The sequence below is a fragment of the Octopus bimaculoides genome, chromosome 11 (assembly GCF_046866305.1).
Source record: "Octopus bimaculoides isolate indiv1 chromosome 11, ASM4686630v1, whole genome shotgun sequence".
Taxonomy (NCBI): Eukaryota; Metazoa; Mollusca; class Cephalopoda; order Octopoda; family Octopodidae; genus Octopus; species Octopus bimaculoides.
Window position 1 is genome coordinate 24,227,895 of NC_142938.1, and position 22,736 is coordinate 24,250,630.

At 34.9% G+C, this 22,736-nt stretch overlaps 1 protein-coding gene across 1 annotated transcript; it reads right to left on the minus strand.

Annotated features, from left to right (window-relative positions):
• Positions 1-4,370: 4,370 nt before the first annotated feature.
• LOC106867927 (retinol dehydrogenase 13) lies at positions 4,371-18,923 on the minus strand. Its single transcript, XM_014912995.3, has 7 exons — positions 18,775-18,923; positions 14,437-14,555; positions 12,941-13,096; positions 11,114-11,218; positions 8,708-8,917; positions 6,709-6,916; positions 4,371-5,316 (listed from the first exon to the last, which is right to left on the minus strand). The coding sequence occupies exons 1-7, from the start codon at positions 18,870-18,872 to the stop codon at positions 5,211-5,213; spliced, it is 1,002 nt and encodes a 333-aa protein (XP_014768481.1). The 5' UTR covers positions 18,873-18,923; the 3' UTR covers positions 4,371-5,210.
• Between the last annotated feature and the right edge of the window lie 3,813 nt (positions 18,924-22,736).

Genomic DNA, 22,736 nt, shown 5'->3' on the forward strand with positions numbered 1-22,736 from the left:
GGGATAAGTCAATTACATTGCCCCCCACCCACCCCCACCCCATCACCTCAGCAGAATTTGAACTCAGAATGTAAAGACAGACAAAATGCTGCTAAGCATTTTGCCCAACATACTAATTATACTGCCAGCTCACCACCTTAACAATTCCTGAAATATTAACTTTCATGTATAGCTTCATATATTTACCCTCTTCATGCCTACCCAAATGAAATCACCTCAAGTTCTATGGTATAAATTATCCCATCTTGAAGCATTCATATATAAATTAAAACTTTCCCTTAGCATTTTACCTAAGAACACTTTGTTCCAATATGTTCCAGAAACAGACTTAATAATGGAAAAGTCAAGTTATTTTTACTAAATCCATGCAAAATTCATGATTACTTACAAACTTAAATGAAACATACATGCAATGTATTAGAAATACTGGTCACAAAAGGGTTAAGACAAAGTGAAAAGAAAAAAAAGAGTAAATTTGGGTGATTGTTTCTTTTTTAACATAAGGATTTTTTTAGTAGATTTACATCAAAAAATAGAAATTACTTTAATTACCAAATTATACTGGAATGTCAAAAAGTTGTATGAACTATCTACTTGAATTTAAAAAAGAAAAATGAGTTGTGTGTATATGTAAAGCTGTATGCATGTGCTTTTCCAAATTAAAACTATAAATATTAAATATAAAAAGTAAATAATTTCTAAACTCAATATTATAAAAATTGATCATTTAATGCAAGTAAATCAATATTTTGATATTATGCAGGTACAATTTCCCATTTCAACCTCAATTTATAATTTTTATATATATATTTGTATTTCAATTTTAACTGCATGTAGTAAGTGTTCAGCTTCAACGTGCATTAAATATAGTGTCATGAAGGTTGAATACTTTCTGCTTTTCATTCTTGGTTTTAACAGTCACTATAAAGAAGTGTGTTTATTTATGGTGATTGAGCTAACTTGTAGAAATACATTTCATGTGAGTGAATAACCTAGCAATAATGAATATAAATTTATACTGATTTGATAACCCTTGTTAAGTCAAAATTATGACAGAACACAATATATTTTTAAAACATGGCCATCCTTGTTTCAGCAAAACAAATGTTTGCTGAAGCTCCTCATAACTTCTATAAGAATATAGCATGTGTGTGTGTGTGTGTGTGTGTGTGTGTGCATGCATAGAAAAATACAACTACATATAAAAATACAAATCTCTATACCTAATACATTGTATATACAATAATGTTTATGTTTGTTTACATGTGTATAGAGTTACAATCCACTTATTTTTTCCCTCCCTACCTACCTCTCTCTCTCATACATACATATTTTTCTGTACAGTAAAGTTTACTGAGAGTGTACAATAAGAATGTAGGAACTAATTAAAATATATTATGTTTACTTCTTCCTGGGACTTTCTGTGATTTAAATTATTACTTATCCAAAGTTGTGGAGTACTCTCATTAAGAATATGTCTCTCCGAAAATTAAAGTTCCAAATCTGAATATGATAGTTCATTTGAGAGTGAAGGAATAGACCTCTAGCTGTCTGATTGATTATGTATATATCTTGCATATTGTTCAACATATGGGTATTTTGAAGAACTATGGGCCTACATTTTAGGGCAATCTGCACATATTATATCTTTGTGTATATGACTCAATCCAACTTGTTTACAGCTGAATATTATATATCTACCTGTCTATCTATACCCTTCAATTTTTCACACACACTCACATTATTCCTCCTCCTACTGTCTCTCTTTTATCACTCCCTTCCTAACTACCCTCTCAGTCCGAGCACTGTTTTTCTCATCATGATAATACTTATACTTTTTCTTTATTCAACCGTTTTCTCTCTCTATCATCACTGTCTGTTCTACCCACCCTCTTGGTCACGCATGCCTTGCATTAACTGAAGCATGTAGAATAGACAGGATCTTGTAGTTTTGCAAGGAACAAGCCAACCTCTCTAGTACTCATACCACAATGAAATGCATTCAGTACACTCTGTGAAATGGTTGTTGAACAGAGACATCAAAAACAAACAAAGGACACGACAACCTCCTTAATGCTAGTGACATGATAAAATGCACCCAGTGCACTTTGTAAAGCAATTGGATTTAAGAAGGGATTCGATCATAAAAACCATGCCAAAACTGGAATAGGTAGGGGAGATGAGGCACTCTAATCCATCTAGAAAGATAATGATTCCAAATAAGAACTGACTAGATGTGATGACTAGTCCAAACCATGCCAGCAGACATGGAAAGCAGGCATTAAAAGATGAAGATGATAATTATATGTCAAGGTACTGAAGCCAATGCATGCAACATTGAAATCAAAGCCATACAATTGAGGTAAGGAAAACATAGCATGTATACACCCTCGTTCTAAGCAGTCCCTTTTAACAGTTATTTGCATTTGTGTGTGTGAGTATTTAAATATATAGATGGCCAGTCCACATTACTCTGTAAGGAGCATAGGGCCGGTTTCCTGGTTTCTCTAGCATATACATTCGTCCTTGGATGGGATGCTGGTCTGTCAAAGATTACTCATTTTCACTAGCTAAGTGGATTGGAGCAATGTGAAAAGAAGTGTTTTGCTCAAGAACACAAAGCATCACCTAGTCCAGGAATTGAAAGCAAAATTTTATGATCAACACCCTAACCACTAAGCTACGTGCCTCAACTTATATAGATACATATGTATATATGTGTATGTATATACATTTGCGTGTGTCATCATCATTTAAAGTCTGTTGTCCATGCTAGCATGGGTTGGACAGTTTGACCAGGTCTGGCAAACTGGAAGGCTGCACCAGACTCCAGTCTGATTCAGTATGGTTTCTACAGCTATATATATATATATATATTCATGTGTGTGTATTCACACATATATATGGTGTATATTTGAAGTTGTCAGGTGTGGGCTCTTGTTAAGTTACTTTATTAATGAGTACTGCTTACTCTGAGTATATAAATACAACACACAGTAGGTGCTTGGTGTATATGTGTGTTTGTGTGCTTGAATATCTACTATATGAGAGTGTGTGTATGTATGTATGTATGTATGTAGCCCCAAAAGACTCCAAAATAGTGTGTCTTTGAGAAAAACTGATTTGATTTTCAAAATCTGCATCTCAATGGAAGAGTATTCAGTTATAATTAATCAAAAAATATAATTTGTTACAAGAAATAATTCAACTTTTAGATCAACAAATCTCCCATTCTCTATCTGTTCCCACGAGGCTCTCTCTTTTATGCCTTCCCCTCTCTAAATATATTTGCCACTCTATCACTTTCTGTATATGTATATCTTTCACACATGCTGTCCCTCACTCACTCTCTCTCTCTCTTCATATGATATGTAACTGCTTTCATTTTGCTTATATCTTCATCTCTCTCACTCTCTGTGTATGTATATCTCTCACGCTGTGTGTATGTGGGTTTGTGAGTCAGTGTGTGTGTGTGTATGCATGTGTGTAGGAAATTTCATTAGGGTGTCTATTTCTCTCTTCATAACATATAACTGCTTTCATTTTGTTTAAAACATCATCTTGTAATGTTTACTTTCAATTTATAATAGACAAGTATCACTTAGAAAATGCTACCTTCCAAATCCTGTTTTCTGACTAGATAAAATTTATCAAACTTTAAACCTCTATAACATTTTTGTTAAATTTTTCTGCAATAAATGAATCACAAAATCAGATTCACATCAATATACCAAATTTGAAATTTTCACTTAATTTTAAAACTTCAAAATCTGTGACAGCAACAGAAAAGATTTCTTCCTCTATTTGTCTATCTCTATCAATTATGCTTTTTTCATTGTAAACTTTCGCCCTCTCTATATATATTTACCACTTTCTTACATTCTTCATATATGTATACTGCTCACGGTGTGTGTGTGTGTGTGTGTGTCAGGAATTTCCTTAGGGCAACTAAGTATAAAAACCTTCACAAAGCATCAGCAGCAAGCTAAGAAAAATCTTTACATCTATGCACCAAATGGAAAATAAAAAACTTAGTTTATTGATGCATTATAAATTGCCCCAAATAATGCAGAAATCTGTCCTGATCAAGAGGTCTGTCTGTCAGAGAAGATATGGCCTGACACAGAACGAAAAAAAAAATTGAAATAAAGGCATTCTATTGTGAAGATTGCACAGTGTGTGTGTGTGTGTGTGTGTATATATATATATATATATATATATATATATATATATATATATGGGTGTGCATGTGTATGTTTATGCATGCACATGTGTATGTGTGCTTGCATATTTGTACATAGAAGTGTGCACAAGTGTGCATACATGTGTATATAAGTTCCTCTTGTGAAGTCAATCAAGCAACAAAAACATTTTTAAGAGATGGAAGGTGAAAGTAATTCAGCAGAAGTTACAAGAGCAATAATAATAATAATAATGATGATGATGATGGTGATGATGATAATAATAATAATTATGTATTTGGAGATAATTGTCAGTTTGATAAATGATTCAATCAACAGTATAACAGAAATAATGTGGCTAGTAACAAAAATTATAATTTTACAAGCTATTAACTTCATCATTTGTGTGCATACTTAATATTTACATTGTTTTACAATTAGCTTGATCTCAAATCATCATCATCAGGTATTTCATTCATGGATGTGTATGCATAATTCTAGACTGAATTTTATCTAGGAGCCATTATTTCTAAACTAAAAGTAAGCTTAGAGACAAGAATGTTGTTCCATTTTAGTGATAAGAGTTCCTAGCTCCAACCCAATCTAGGACCACATACATGGTCTGGAGTATGGAACTTGATGACAATCAGAGATCAGATCTATTCTATTGTAAATATTGTAATAGAAAAAAGAAACCACACTGTAATGCAGATGTAAATATTGTAAACAGGGTATAACTATACGAGCTAAAGAAGAGTTATTTGTCTGAAATATTATTTGAAATATTATAAGTAAATCTTATTAACAACATATTTCAGGCATTTAAATAGTTACTAAGAGTTTGAAAATGAAAAAAAAAAAAATTAAAATATCAAATTAAAAACATTCTAGAGTAAAAAAATAAAGAGAAATCAAGTACCATTTCAAAACTGATGGAAACAAAAACTTTTGTGTTAACATGTATATGTGTTTGTGTGTGTTTGTGTATAGCTATGCTCTAGTGAGAGGCAAAGCAGTAAAGAACATTATTCAACTTTTCAATTTTAAATTTGTCCATTTCAAACTTTCTTCCCACAATTTTTTCTGGACATCTTCATCCTGTGTACTCTCGTGCCAATTAACTGGACAACATTCTCTGAAAAAGAAATAAGAGGGATAATAATTAATAACAATTATAATAATGATCCTTTCTACTAAAGGCACAAGGCCTGAAATTTGGTGGGAGGGGACTGGTCGATTACATCACTGGTACTTAATTTATCAACCCCGAAAGGATGAGAGGCAAAGTCGACCTTGGTAGAATTTGAACTCAGAATGTAAAAACAGGTGAAATACCCCTAAGCATTTTGTCCAGCATGCTAACTGTTCTGCCAGCAACAACAACAACAGCAGCAGCGGCAACAACAATAACAACAATTTCGGCTAAAGGCACAAAGCCTGAAATTTGGAGGGAAGGGACTAGTGCTCAACTGGTACTTATTTTATCAATACCAAAAGGATGAAAGGCAAAGTTGACCTTGGTGGAATAATCTCCTAATATAATAATGAGGGTTGTGTTTTTATACATTTGTGTGTGTGTGTGTGTGTGTGTGTATGTGTGTATATATATATATATATATATTATATATATTTGTCCAAAATCAGGCAGGTGGTGGGAGTAAGAGAAAGAGTAGTATAAGTGAAGGGTGAGGAAAGAAAATAGTAATTCAGTGAAGGAGAAGTAGTGAGAGTAATAGCTGGGAGTGAGAGAAAGTAATAGCACAGGCAAAATGTTTTGTTTACATTTTACGAAGATCAATATTAATTTCAGTTCCAATGTGTGTGTGTGTATATTTACAGTATATAGTGTTTGTTGATGGAGGTAAAGAATACACAACCAACCATTTTCGGCCTAATCCTAACCCTAAACACTGGGTGTGTGTATTCTTTACCTTCGCCATGTTTGTTATCAGTTCACTGATATTTTTAGTCATCCGTACTCTAACTTATATATAGTGTTTGTTTTCCAGTCACTGATACTTTCTTCTGCTATGAAGAATGAAACAGACAGAAGGCAACTGTTAGCCAGAGAGTGACAAAGGCAAAGTATGTTCTGCCTGTTTTATGTTCAATCTGACCAGATCTGGCCTCTCACACCTATCCTACAAGCCCATTCTAAAAATAATCAACCACATCATCAAACTCTTGCAACATGGCTAATTTAAAACAATGGGATTGAATAAGCATTACATTTGACAGAGTAATTTGAATCATCATCATCATCATCGTTTAACATCCGTTTTCCATGCTAGCATGGGTTGGATGATTTGACTGAGGACTGGTGAACCAGATGGCTACACCAGGCTCTAATCTGATTTCTACAGCTGGATGCCTTTCTTAACGCCAACCACTCCGAGAGTGTAGTGGGTGCTTTTACGTGCCACCGGCACGAAGGCCAGTCAGGAGGTACTGGCAACGGCCACGCTCGAAATGGTGTATTTTACGTGCCACCTGCACAGGTGAATGTTAAAGATATAATTATACTTACACAAAATATTTTCCACTTGTATTTCCTAAGGCATCTTCAAGAGCACAAAACATTATTGTGTTGATTCCATCTTCTGGTTTCTTGAACATGTACCATATAAATGGTGAAAAACACAAATTGATAAAAGAATGTGCACGGAAAGGCATATGGCGGTGTAAATTGGTGTTTACAATTCCTGGATTCATACAGTTAACGATCACTTGACTACCTTGAAAGTTGGTAGAGAAAAAAGAAAGAAATAAAGTAACAATGATTAGTATCATCAGATATCTAAACTTGTAGACAAACATATAGGGAATTTCCAGATAAAAAGCTAAATCACTTTTTTTATATTTTTCTTTCCTTGTAGCTTTCTAAGGTGTAACATAGTGATCTAATATAAAGTCTTTGAGAAGTATGCTATAATCAGTTCATAGAGCAGAAGTTTCTAAAACCTCAAATTAAAATTCAATGAAAAAAGTGCGATTCAAATTAAAATTTATTAAAAATCATAAGCATTTGATGAATTATAATTAGTGCTCAAAGTTTTAATTTCAGACATTTTTCTCTTTTATTTTTTTGACTACTCTAATTTCAATTATGAAAACATCTGAGGTTTATTTAAAATTTAATTAGAAATAAAAATCCTTGAAAAAATTCCTGTCCTTAGGGGGGAGATAAATTTGGTTTAAAAATAAAACATTTAAGAAGTAAAAGAGAAAACGTATCAGAATCCAAGGAAGTAAAATGATATTTTGCAGCTGTATTTGAAATGTCAGAACTCACCTCTCATTACAGTACACAAATTATTTTATGAATTATAATGTAGCATAAAGTCAAGAAGACCTTTAGTCTAACCTTCTTGAGATATGGTAGCCTCTCTAATGCTGGTGCTATGATAAAATGCACCCAGTACACTCTGTAGAGGAGGTTGGTGACAGAATGGACAACCACACCGAAAAATGAAATAACATGGTCATGCAAGACATCTAGGAGCACTAGCAGAGCTAGAGTGTGTGCTGCATGGGGTGGTCCTTCAGTTTGCTGCCCCCATGTCCCCACAAAAAATACATACTGCCTACAGCAGACCCAAAAGTGCTGCTATCCCCAAAATGTGTCACCCAGGGCAAACTGCGACCTCCATCCTTCCCTCTAACTATGCTAATATCAAGGAAGGTAATAACTTCAAACAAGAACCGAGTTAGACCATAATGATCCAACCAACACTAACCAATATGGAAAGATGATGTGAAATAATCATGCTGAGGATGATGATGACTATAGAAGTTCAACATTTTAAAGGTTGCATAAGGGGGGGAGGACTGGCTAAAGGTTGACTTTCACATGGAGGAAGGAGGTAACATAATATGAATGACAGGAGGTGGAGAGAAAAGTATATCATTTAGGCTAGGACACTTGTAGTATACAACCTGCTAATTCCAAGAAGTAGGAGCTGTACTAGTAACATTGGAAGAGACAGAGAGAGGACACAACACATGGGTTGGTCAACAAAGGTGCCATACTCAATAGGATGGCACTAGTTTTAGATATTTTCAAAAATGTTAGTAGTTGTTGATGTTTAGCCCCAGCTCAGCAGAGAGAGTAGACCTATGGTTAAAAAAATTGCAACTTTGACCATTCCATCTTTTTTTTCAGACATATTCAATATATCCTTCCCTATCAGAGTATGATGAGGGAGATTTGGCTTATTTCTAGCAAGTCAAGTGAACATGTAACCCTAACCCTCATTTGCCCTATTTTATGTGTGTGTGTGTGTGTGTGTGTGTGTGTGTGTGTGTGTGTGTGTGTGTGTGTGTGTGTACATGCGTGCTAGGCAGATATTCTTAACTTTAAATGTGAGCTGCACCCAAATGCACCCGGCTGGAATATTTTCTGAGTCTTAAAGGGAAAAGCCAGTCTTTGAGTAGCAATTCTGAGTTAGTGACGCATGGTCATCATGAGAAAATACCAGACAATGTGAGACCTAGTAACAAAATCTTTGAAACTACATACAACATACCTTCCAAGTATTTTGCCAATGTTATAGTAAACATAGCAACCGCCAACTTGCTCTGTGCATAAGCATGCCCAGGGTTATAATCTTCATCATGGTTTAAATCATCAAAATTTATGCTTCCCAGTTGGTGGGCATGTGCTGTGATGTTGACAATACGAGCTGGTGCTGATGCTTTCATGATATCCAGTAAAAGATGTGTAAGCAAAAACGGCCCTGAAAGAAATTTATCAAATTATTGAAGTCCTAATCAGTTTAAAGTATTTCAAAACAGAACTCAATACACCAAAATAATGGCAACTAGGATTATAAAACTTGGGTATTTCTAACTTATAAATTTCTGAGCTATAAGTTTTAAAAGATAGCAGAAATCAGATTGCAGAAATTTAGCCTCTCACATCATGAGTATTGTAATATATGGTTTTTCTTTGTATCATAACAATAAAACAATTACTACTAAATCCTCCTTGCCATATGATTAACGATAATAATCAAATGACATCTTAAACAGCACAACAAGAATTTGAGTTTGCATACTATAAGTCTTAAAGTTTTGTAGCACTTTCTCTCTATAACTCTCCCAGTTTTGTAAGAAACTAGAAGTTTTGATGAAATGTAGTTAGTCCAGTATAAAAAATTATAGAAATATAACATTTGACTGCAGCCATGCTGGAGCACCACCTTTAGTCGAGCAAATCAACCCCAAGACTTATTCTTTGTAAGCCTAGTACTTATTCTATCATTCTCTTTTGTCGAACTGCTAAGTTACAAGGACGTAAACACACCTGCATTGGTTATCAAGCGATATTGGGGGGGGGGGGGACAGACACACAAACATATACACACACACATACATATATATACATATATATACATATATATATATATATATATATATATATATATATATACACACACACACAATGGGCTCCTTTCAGTTTTCGTTTACTAAATCCACTCACAAGGCTTTGGTCAACCTAAGGCTATGGTAGAAGACACTTGCCCAAGGTGCCATGCAGTGGGACTGAACCTGGAACCATGTTGTTGGTAAGCAAGCTACTTACCACACAGCCCCTCCTGTGCCTAAGTGTACAATGTGAATGTGTTTTTTTTTTTACCTGCTGTCATGTCACTTTCACCTTCCAAACTAGGTTAAATACAGTTAAGTTGATTACAAACATATGTTTGTAGCATCAGATGTAGTGTGCAAGAAAGAAGACTGCACTGGTATGGTCATGTAGTGCATATGAATGAAGACAATTGCATCAAGAGGTGCCGATCCCTAATTGTAGAGGGAACATGTGGAAGGGGTAGACCCAAGAAGATGTGGGATGAAGTGGTGAAAAGGATCTACAGATATTGGGACTCACAGAAGAGATGACAGGGGACCAAGACCTCTGGTAATTTGTTGTATTTGAAAAGACACATCCAGCTAAATAAAAGTGTGGTTGTCCTTGCATACAGACTTGTCCCCTGCAACCTTCTCCAGCTGAGCATCCCTAATCTCACAGGCTCATAGGTGCTAGTGCCAGTGCTGTGTAAAAGCACCCAGTACACTCTGTAAAGTAGATGCCCCTCCTAAGGACATCCAGCCATAGAAACCATGCTGAAACAGACAGGGAGCCTGAACAGCCCTTCAGCTGGTCAGCTCATGTCAAATTGTCCAACCCATTCCAGCATGCAAAATAGACATTAAATGATGATGATGATGAATTGTTGAGCATCAATTTCTTGTCTCAGAGCTGAATTTGTGCTCCAGTAGTCTCTGTAACTTGGAAGCTGAACAACTCCCATTAGAAAAAGAATTCCAAGATATCCCTTCATCTCCATTAGTCAAAGGTTTTGTAAGACCCAAAACATTGATATTATTTACTCTTCTGGTGCTTACAGATGACACTAAAATGCCACTAATTATTTTATCCAAGTTCAAGCTCCCTTTCTCTCATTAAATCATTAACTACCAAATTCTAACTCACAGCTTGAGGTATGGACTGTCATGATGCTTGAAAATGGAAGGAAGAAAGAATCCAAAGAAATTCACTGAATAAAACACAAAATGAAACACATATGGTGTAAACAGTAAGTCTTTCAGCAAGAAGTTCATTTTAAAATGAGGTTAAACTTCTCACACAGAAGAGTGCTTAGTTCTTGTCTCCAGCCACAAGCAACAATGTCATTTGAAATACAGTTACATGCTGTTAAAGATTTAAGACTTGCAGATAAAGATTTAAGACTTGCAGATAAAGATTTAAGACTTGCAGATAAAAATTTAAGACTTGCAGATGTTAGTGGTAAACCTTCTGTCTTATTATCCTTCAAAATTAAAAGACCAGGTTCATAAAGAGAAATAATGACCTGAAGATAACTAGAGATAGAATATACGCAATTACTGTTAAGTGATATAAGTTTTACCCAGGTAATTCACAGCAAACTGCATCTCAAATTTATCTGTAGACAAGGTTTTTGGACACATCATCACACCAGCATTATTAATAAGAATGTGCAGCTGAGATTCACCTGTGAAAACAAACAAAAAAAAAAAGAGTCAATATTAGTTAATAACAAGAAACATGGTGTGTTATAATTATGGATTAAATACTACAAAATTACTTTATTAAGGAATAACTAAAAAGATGAACAGAGAAATAGATAGATAGAAAGCCATATAGACAATGGAATACATAAAAAGATAGACAGAGAGAGGAACAAATAGACAAATATAGAGACAGAAAAATAGATGGACAGACAGAGGAATATATAGGTTGGGTAATAACAAATAGATACAAGAAACAAGAAACATAGAAATATCATGTATACATTAATGCTATGTACACACAGACACACACACACACACATATAAGCATACCACATGTTACAGAAGTTTTGTGTTCATGAAAATCTTGCTGTAACAAAGGGTCCCTTAAGATAAAATGTTTTTACCCATTATCTTCCATGTAACATAGAAATCAATGGTAAAGAATAAGTTTTATGTTAGAGAACTCCACCCTACAGCATGATTCTCATGAACACAACACTTCTGTAATGCAGGGATCATTATTATCATTTATCATTTTTTTCCATGTTGGAATGGACTGTCTGACAGAATGTGAAAAACTGGGGAGACTACCTTGTGTTCAAGTGCTTGTTTAAATGGTTTCTACAGCAGGATGCCTATCCTAACATCAAACACTTTACAGAGTGTAGAGAGTACTTTTATGGCAGCATCACCACTGGTGAGGTCAACTTGTAACACTAAGGGGCAAAAAGAGATCCCCTATAACTGAAAAACAGGGGAGAAGGAGAGAGAGAGAGTGTGGTGATTTTAGGAAAGATGATGAGATAGGATAAAGTATAGTAATGAGAGGGTTGTTAGTAGTGGAGTAAGAGAGTCACTATTGAGAGACAGAATATGGAAAGAAGAGGAAGAGGGATTAGTGTCAGTGTTAGAGAAAAAGGAAAAAACAGAATGGTAAAAGTGATGAGATGGGTTGTGTAGAAGGGTCAAGGGTTATCCAACATTGTAGGGACAAGTATGAATGAAGGATGTACAGTGAAAGGAACATGAAAGAGAGAAAATAGACATGACAAAATTCTAGAGAAAGTCACTGAAAGAGAGGTGTGGGAGGAGATCAGAGAGATGAGAGGGTGTTGAGGTAGTAGAGAAACTGTGGGAGGATAGTGAGAGAAAGAGACAGAGGAGTGATGACAGTGGTATCACAGGTGCTGAGACAAGAAATGTGAATGATAGAATGATAACTGAAGGGAGAGGGGAGATGGCTGAAGGGGGAAGGTGAATAGAAGTAGGGTGATGAGGATACACTCAAACATAGGCCTGGTGAAAGAAAGGTGGGTGGAGTAAAAGGTGCAGCCATTCATAGTTTGTGAGCTTTATAGGTGAAGGGGAAATAAGAGAGGGAGGGGTATGACTGACTAAGAGACCACATTATTGAAGTGGAAAAAGAGATGAAAGAAAGAGAAAAGGTAATCAACAGAGAGATGAGAGGAGTTTAGGGATGCAAAGGGCAGCAGCAAATATAGACTTGGTTGGATACACACACATACATATTGTGTGTGTGTGTGCATAGATATACCCAGATACATTCATATAAATATATATGCAAGGTCTGTGCGCATATATTACATAAACATATATTGACATTATACAGTATATATGCTACAATTCATTGAAATATCTTTTTGTATTTTCTAAGTTGAAAAATAAGCAAAGTAAAATGTTACATTTTTTAAATTCTTCAACAAACTTCCGAACAGAATCAAGGGAGCTTAAATCACAATGTAAAGCTGTCACGTTAGTATTATTTGTCTTTTTCTGGATTTCCTTAGCAACTTTTTGGCCAGCTTCAATATCCCGACATGCCATTACGACACGAGCTCCTAGAAACAGAATAATGTCAGAATAAAATTAAACAATAACAAACAAGAGATATAATAATCAGATCGAAAGGCATGTGCACAAAGGAAAGATGAAGCTTCATCAAACACTTCTGATATCAACCTGATTCTAAAAATGTGTATTTTGAAATATTTAAATTTAAATTATAACCTTCCATCATAATTTTTTTGTGAGAATATTTTATGGAAAAACAACTACCTTAATATAGTTGGCAATCCTTTATTTAGAAATTTTTTAATCCAAAAACCTCCAAGGTCAGAATTTTTTCAAGTGAGAGAAGTACCACAAATGGAAAATTCCAGGAAATGATTAAAAGGCTTCCTGGAAATATACATCAGTTGCAAGCAATGCATCATGTCATCAGCTGTTAGGTGTAACATCACCCACCCTGGTTTGGACAAAAGCGTAATAGATGGATTTGGGGTGAAAAGGATATTTTGCTCAAAGTGAAACTGCTACAAGTAAAGAAAACTAAACTGGCATCAAATTGATATAAAACTACCCCTACAGAGTGTGTATGAATATACACACCCACATAGATGCGTGCACGTGCTATATTGTGAATTATAAACAGAGAATTGGAGAATGTGTTTAGACATGGGTTCAATCTACATGTCACATTTTTAGATGCAAATATACAATCATTGTAAAATCTACGAACAATACTTTCAATCCTGAACATTTAAAATACATTTATTATCAAGTATTAATGACAAAATAGGCTATATTACTAAATCCTCCTAAAATATTGATTATTTTTTCAAAAGGATTTGAAAAGGGATAATCTAAATCATTGATGATTTCAAAGAGTAAAAAGCTTCTCAAAGAAACTGTAGATATTTTAAATGAAGATAAATATTGTTTCCTGATTTAATTTTTCATTAATTCTATATTCCAGTATAAGTTGGAGATGTGTCTGGCTGTTTGTAGGTGTGATAACATTTGGTCTATTTCTCTGTGCATACAACAAGCAGAGAGATAAACCAGCATGTAGACAGACAGACACTTAGACAAATATTGTTTATTCTTTTCAAAATATAAAATTCAAATTTCATAGATAAAGTATAGTGTTATACTATAAAAATTAAAATATATACATGTTGAATGGGCTATAAAAGTTCCTCTTAACTCATAGCTAATCAGATATTGTGACCACCATGAAATGCAATGCATACAAATAAAAAAATTCATACAGAACAGAAAAGGAAGTTTGTTAAAATAGGTGAAATAATGTTATAAAAGGGAAATGTAACCATCATAGAGAAACAAAATCTTGTCTTTTTAATCACAGATTTTCTCTATTAAAAAACCAACTTCTTACCTCTTGAAGCAAAATCAGAAGCAGCAGCTTGACCCATTCCTGAAGTTGCCCCTGTCACTAGTACAGTCTCTTTTTTCAGTTGTTTTTTGCTCTGATAAGGTGTTCCCCGTAAATATTGCCTGACAAGAAAAAATAATAAATCAAACATTACAAAATTCATCATCATCATTATAATCATTTAATGTCTTTTTTCCATACTGGCATAGGTTGGGCAGTTTGACAAGATCCAACAAGTTGGATGCTCTTCCTAATGTCGACCACTTTACAGAGTACACTGGGTACTTTACCATAAGAGAGAACCTAAACCAAAGGATGATGTCAGAACAAAAAATACCCATGGCAGGGAGAGGAGAACTTCATGGCTAGTGTGGGTCTGTGGTGGATGGGACCTAGAATAGATGCCTACTGAGAAATAGATATATTGGGGTGGGAGGGTTCTCAGGTGATGTGGTGTACAGCAGAATATAATATCTGCAACATTCCTATTACACAGGAACTAGTTTATTAAAACAATACTAGTTTATTTAATAGAATACACCATACCTATAAGTTAGTTTATTAAAACAAAATAGTATGATCCACAACTAGACAGAAATACAGTATGGCCCACAGAGAAAAAAAAACATATTCTCAACTAAACAGAAACGTAGTATAGCTCACAACTAGATAAAAAAAAACAGTATGATCCTCAACTAAAAAGAAACATAGTGTAGCCTATGACTAGAAAAACAATATAGCCCTCAACTAGTCAGAAACTCAGTATGGCCCACAATTAGACAAAATCACGGTATGATCCATGAGACAGAAACAGTATAATCCACAAGAAGTTAAATATGGTGTATCTAGAGTAGTGAGTCTCTAGATTGCACCAAATATAACTACTGAAATACAATGCAATTTCAAATATAACACAACCTCTTTCATTTTTTGTGCCTAAATGTCAATTACATTTTTTTTTCCTTATCCTTGTTTACACCAAAGTATATATATATTTTTCCTTATTTATACTCAGGTATAATCCTGATGTTTTGTATTAAATTTCTTACATAAACACAAGTAAATACAGAAGTTATTTAATCCTATATATTCAACTGCTAACCACCCAATATAACAACAAAATGTACCAGCTTCTTTTCCACTTCCTATCACCTCCACACTATCTCATCTTCCAAACTCCATATTGCCATCTCCCCGTATCCTCCCTTTATATCTTTCACTGAATATTTTGATTAAAATTAGGAACTAAGTTTAAAATGTATTATCTCAGAACAATAAGTAGTGAACCTACTCATGCATTTAACTGTGAAAACAGAATTGAAGAAATAATCAAAATTGCTAATTGTGTAAATAAAAAGAAGGGGTAAAATAGCAAACACAGCTACACTGTGAGCATTGGGAGGTGGGGAGCATCCTATGGTTGTTGCTTGATCATTAATTCCAGCTGTGACATTTTATATCTTTTTTTCAAACATTATATCTCTAGGTCTACATTATCCAATGTTTCTATCCTTTTTGTAAGATGACAAAGTATGACTGTTTGCAATTTCTATCAAGTCAGACTACCACATAGAACTTTACCACCTCAGAGTGTAACATGAGTGTCGAGGTAGCCATATCTTAGGTTTGAATTTAAAGTTTCAGTCTGGTGTAAAACCAACAAAGTATCTAAAGTGTCCATCTCATTTTTTAACATGGAGAGTGTGATTTGATAGTAATTTAGCTGCTATTTCTAGTAGTCAAGCAGCTACATAGAGGTTACCTCACTGGCACAGTCTTGTCACAAACACTGATGATAGGCGGGTAAGTGACAGTGTAAAGGACATTGTTGATCTCTCACAGATGTAACAAATTAACCAGATAGGCATGATTGTGTAGTTAAGAAGCTTGCTTCTCAACCATGTGGTCTTGGGTTCAGTCCTATTGTGTAGCATTTTGGGCAAGTGTCTTCTAATATATCCATGTATCAACCAAAGCTTTTTTTTTTTTGTGGAAATGGTAGACAGAAACTGAAAGAAGCCTATTGTATATATGCAAAAAAACACACACACACACATACACACAATCATCATTTAACAACTGTTGTCCATGCTGGCATGGGTTGGGTGGTCTAGCTTCTTTCTAAATACACTAGCATTTTGTCGAATGTGAGCACTTACATTTCACATTCAGCAGAGCATACTAGCCCCATTCTTCTCTAGCTTTCGCATATCCCCTGCATTCAGGGCCCACATCTCACCACCATGTAGAATTGCTGTCCACCTTGACATCATGTGATGTACATCATGTGATGATTGTAAATGAGATTCACCATTGTACAGGAAATGTTCGTTTCCAGTCTTCCATGGATAATATATCTGGCTATGGGGAAATATTACCTTGCTTGAAAACAGATAAAGGTTGGCAACAGGAAGGGCATATAGCTACAGAAAATCTGCCACAATAAATTGTGTCTGACCTATGCAAGCATGGAAAAGTGGACATTAAAAAATGATGATGAACAAAAGAACATGCTATAAAACCTATATTATCCTAACTAAACCATTTTCTTAACTCGAGATCTGCAAATGTTTTCAAAGCAAATTGTATAGTATTCCACTGAGAAAATATCCTAAAATTTAATATCTTTGTACTTGGAAGACTCTAAATGCATGAGATGATGCCCTAAGCAACAGCTTGAATTAGCAGTAGGTACCTTTAGTCAGTTTTGCCTATGGTTAAAGATTTCCAGCTATGAGCTCAACCTGTTTCCAGCAATAGCAAATTTAAGACGACATTACTGAATATGTCACACCTTTTTCAGAAATTGATAATATGATGAGTAATTTAAGGATTTGACTGCTATTTCTGGCAAATCAAGTGACCATGTGGAGATACTTCTCAACTGGTTTACACCCTCTGTTGGAAAGTAAGGTGATCCTGGAGTTTAGTTCTTCAATTTCTCTTTGTCAAGCATCATTTAGTACTATTCTGTTTGGTGGCTTCCAATTAAACTTGTAGAAGCTTGATACTTGATTTGGGGACTTTCCGTTCATTATTTTACCCTCTTACTGGTATTTTTTCACGACCTTTTAGCTTTTAGTCTGGCCAATTTTTATATTTCAGTTTGACTAAAAACACAAGTTCTCTGCCGATCATTAATTATGTAGCAACTTTTTACTACAAGTTAAGCCAAAGTAGTTAAATAAAAAATCGCCGGCCACCGAAGTAAAAACAGCTGCTAACTCACAAAAATTAATATGAAACTCGATCGCCAAAACTAAAACTTGCCAAATGAGTTAAATTTTCCATTTGTACAAAACAGACACTTCACGTTTTCATAAAATCTCGAAAAGAGAAACTTTTACTAATTATATTCCAGGTTTTCTCGTATCAATAATTTTTCAATCTCACCGTTAATCCTTCTTTTCAAATATCTGTTTTTGATTTTTAAACGTTCGTTTTTATTCTACATTTGTTTTCAAGATAATCTCTTAAATTTCTGTTCGGAAACGGACTGATCACTATTTTCACTCACAGACACACAAAAAATGTAATATATCAGCATTTTTTTCTTTTGTGTTGTGATGAGTGAGTCCAAGTTTATTTTTAAATATTTGAAGTTAATCCAAAATGTTGTGAATTTTTCTCTTTTAGACAGTAGGGTACCAGTTAAGGCGATTTGGCTATTTTTTACAGGTTAATAAGTGTAAATACTATACCTCTTTGGAATATATAGTATTTAGTTAGACTCGAAAGAGGAACTTCAGCATTTTAGGGCACAACATATTGATATTCTTATCAAACTAAAAATACAGAATATTAAGTAAAACAAGACATAAATGGCCATATAAAACAAATCAAATTTTATCTATTCCAGAGAAGACTTTGTGTAGAATGTTAGCGTGTTAAAAAGGTTCGAGTGGGAACAGAAATAGTATTGTTGAAAGAAAGGCAAATTCTGTAAAGAAAAACTCATGAAATAATTCAATTTTCAATTGAAAAAAAATAATGTAAACAAATTCATGTTAACGTGAAATCAGAAACATTAGAATCTAACTTTTACAGAACTCAAATAATAGTACTTAATTTAGACAGGTGACGGATATTCTAATATAAAAATGGTTTGAGAATAGCTATCAATACCTTATAGGAAAGGAAATGGGCCAGAATTGGAAGTCTAAAGTATTTTAAAAATTGAAATTTGGGAAAAAATTCCTTTAAGAATCGTAATTTTTTGTTGCCTGAAACATAGAAATATTGAAAAAAAGATGGTGGGGAGGGGGAAACTCATCCAATTCCTTCCCCGTAAGATAGTGACAGCTATTCAGAAACTTCGCTGGTAAAGTATAGTTAAATTACCTGAAAGCGAATGCAAAACCGCCAATAAGGGCAAATATAATTGGGAACCAAGAACTGAAGAAAGTATCAAACGCAGTACTAATCCCACCACCCGCCATGTTGCTGAGATTCTAACAGAGTTAGCTCCCCCTTTTAGACGTGAATGACCTAGGAGGGGAGGGGACGAATACGAGGCGGGGGAGGATGTACTCTACTGTACTTAATACAAAATCTTTTAAATACCTTTACACGTATTTTACGTCTCACTGGCTTCTTAACAATTTACTCGCGCGGACGCACATACATACATACATTCTTTTACTTGTTTCAGTCATTTGACTGCGGCCATGCTGGAGCACCTCATTTAGTCGAACAAATCGACCCCAGGACCTATTCTTTGTAAACCTTGTACTTATTCTTTCAGTTACTATTGCCAAACCGCTAAGTTGCGGGGACGTAAACACACCAACATCGGTTGTCAAGAGATGGTGGAGGGCAAACACAGACACACGAATACACACACAAACACATACACACATATATAGTAGTAAAGCAAAAGACGAAGACAGGTGTATGAACAACAAGTAGGTGTATATAATTATATTCTTTATTTCGTGCATTGTTTGTTTTTGATCTTTGTCGACTACACAGTGTGGTAGGGTCAGTGGCACACTGTTTGTGAGAAAAACAGCACCATGACGCAATTCACTCAGCCAGAAATTGGGAAATGACATGCTGTACTGCTTGGCATTCCCACCGGAATCTCCAATACAAACAGATGGTGAACATACAGAACAACCATTGGCTTGCCGTGTCCCCAAAACATGTACCAAGAGTGATAAAAATCAAACATCCAGTTGACATCATGGTGTTTGAAGTGATCACTTGTGATTGCAACATTATGCCTCCATTCATCTTCCCACACGGCCTCACACTCAGCAGAGAGGCCTACAACAAGTGCCTGGAGGAGAACGTGATGCCCTGGGTCAAAACTGCGGCTGCTGGATGACTCTATGTCTGGTAACAGGACTCTGCACCATGCCACACAAGCAGGAGCACCTAGTCATGGCTGCCAGACAATTTCTGTGACCATATCACCCCTAACATCTGGCCACCTAACTCCCCAGACGGCAACTCCCTTGATTATTATGTGTGGGGTGCAGCTGAGCAAGAGAACAACAAAACTCCTTGTAACACCAAAGATGAACTGAAGGCAAGGATTATGGCAACATTTACCAACTTAAACAAGGAGACCATCCAGAAGAGTTACAGGAGATTCCAAAGTTATCTGGAGGCCATGGTTGAAGCCATTGGCAATTTTATTGAATAAATTTACTCTTTAGTATTTCAAGATATTTTTATGTAATTTTGGTAAATATATCTGTTAAAATGAGATGTCAGTGTTATGTTCATTTTTGCATAATTTAGACAACAGTTTATTCACTGCACTCCATATATATATATATATATATATAGTTCAAAAAAACAATAACAAAAAAACAAAAAAACAACAAAGTGAGGACGTGATATGGATAGTATTATTGGACGCTCAGGAAAGGAAAGAGAGAGTGTATGACGTTTCGGGCGTAGCCCTTCGTCGGAAAGATGGAAAGTTCGGAGAATGGAAGAACGGAGAAAGAGGAAAATGGTACCGATGCCCACGAGGTTACATGATGAAAAGACCAGAAGAGGAGGTGGTGGGGGAAAAGTTCTTTCTAAGATAGGAGAGTGAAAAAGGGAGATGAATCTGTGCGTTTGCGAAAGTCTGCGAGTGTGTGTGTGATAACAGAACGTGTGTGTGCGTATGTATGTGTGTGTGTGTGTGTGTGTGTGTGCATGGTTTGGTGGTTTATCTGTTAGTGTGTTTGTGTGTGTGTGTGTGTGTGTATGACGTAGTGGAAGAAATTAGTAGCAGGACTGGTTAGTGGACGCTGTAGAGTGTGGGTAGAAGGTCAACAGGTGGTTATTTGGGTGTGTGTGTGTTCGTGTTTGTGTGGGGTTGTCGGTGTTAGGTACATGTACGTGTGTGTGTGTATTTTGTATGTGCGCGTGTGTGTATGTGTATACACATATATATATATATATATACACACACACATATATATATATATATATATATATATATATATATATATATATATATATATATATGTGTGTGTGTATATATATATATATATATATATATATATATATATATATATATACACACACACACACACACACACATATATATATATATATACACACATGTATATATATATACATGGGTTGGAGGTGGAATTTGTATCAGTGTTTGTCCCCACCACTACTTGCCCACCGGTGTTGGTGTGTCTACATCCCCATAACTTTGGCAAAAGAGACCAATAGAATAAGTACCAAGCTTAAGTATTGGGGTTAATTCATTCAACTAAAAATTCTCCAAGGCTGTGCCCTAGCATAACCACAGTCTAGTGACTGAAATAACTAAAGGATATATATATATATAAAACCTGTTTTACTCTTGCCACTTACAAAGTTTTAAATAATCACTGACAAAGCTGAGAAATATTTTATCTGTATTTACTACTCAACTCTCTGTCAATACATGGTCACACCCTTTTCTTTTTCTTTCATTAATTTCACCACTACCACCACCTCTTCCTCTCCACCTTTTGTATCAAGTGTATACAATATTCATGTCAAGGGCTTGACTTTGAATTGTCAGTTTTCTTGTCTCATGAAACTTAACAAACCTCATCTCATATGATCTTAGCTAAATTTACGATTCTCACAAAATAGATTTTGCAAACAGACACCACCCCTTTTTTAAAAATTATTTTAACCCCTGCAAACTTCCAACCAGTTTTGTGAAGACTGTGAAAAAAGTGATGTGCTCAGCACTTTCTCCTGTAAATAGAGTGTGTGTGTGTGTGTATATATATATTTAAAGTAGAATAAGACATAGAAAATCCTTAGTAAAGTATTATATATTTGAAAAAGTGAATACAAATGGCTTTTCTGGTAATTTTTCCACTTTAGTAATTAGATGTTTATAAGAATAGTTGAGTGGAAAAATTATCAGAAAAGCCTTTTTTTTCATTTTTTCAAATATATGTGTGTGTGTGTGTGTGTGGCCAGAAAATAAACTGAGAAAATTCATTGTAGTTGAATATATTAAACAAATTTAGTTTTGGAGAGTGGTGAGTCAAGGACTACAATAGAAAAGATGGAGTATGTAAAAATGACTAATCCTTGTATATCTACTGTGTATAACACTTTTTGTTATTTTTTTTTTAACAATTGCCAACAAATGGAGGAAGACCCTCTATGCAATCAATCAATGTGCTGGAAATAGCATCCAAATTTCCATCAATTTACATAACTTGCTTTCTTAAAAATAAATATTGGATAATGTGGTCCTAGATATGCATAGATTAAAAAAAAATGGAAAGTCACATTTGAAATACATTTGGTCACCCTGATAGTAAAATCTGCCAACTACTTCCAGAGAATCTCTAAGTATTTGAAAGTATATATATATATATATATATATATATATATATATATATATATAAACGGAACAAAAATGCAATAGAGGGCATTAAAACATTCGGGCAGATAGGTGGACAAGAGAAACAACAAAAGAAAGGACAGGCAAAAAAATACGGAACATTCTTGGCTTTCTTTCATCGGTCAAGTTCCAGAAGTCACAATCATTTCGGGCAGTTACACTTGAGATGGTTCAATCTGGTTGCCCCAAAAAAAGTCTAAGCTAAGAGCATTAGGCCCCTTTGTGAGAAAGCTAGCAAATGTGTACTGCAACAAGGGTATGTATAAAAACCCCTTTGGTCATGAATGACCATGGGATTTCACCTTCAAAGTTCCCCTCCAAGGCACAAGTCTGGACAAGGTCGTTTATGGAAGACCAGCAGTTGCCCATGCATACCAGCCTCCCCTCTCCACACCACTGATGTTCTCCAAAGGAAAGGCATAGGCCGATACAG

What these genes read in the sequence shown, in the direction of transcription:
- LOC106867927 (XM_014912995.3), bottom strand. Translation starts at nt 18,872, where the DNA reads ATGGCGGGTGGTGGGATTAGTACTGCGTTTGATACTTTCTTCAGTTCT. An exon ending in GGTTTTGCATTCGCTTTCAG is followed by an intron (nt 14,556 to 18,774) that starts GTAATTTAACTA and finishes TTTTCTTGTCAG; the next exon opens with GCAATATTTACGGGGAACAC. An exon ending in GTTTGCTGTGAATTACCTGG is followed by an intron (nt 8,918 to 11,113) that starts GTAAAACTTATA and finishes AATTTCTTTCAG; the next exon opens with GGCCGTTTTTGCTTACACAT.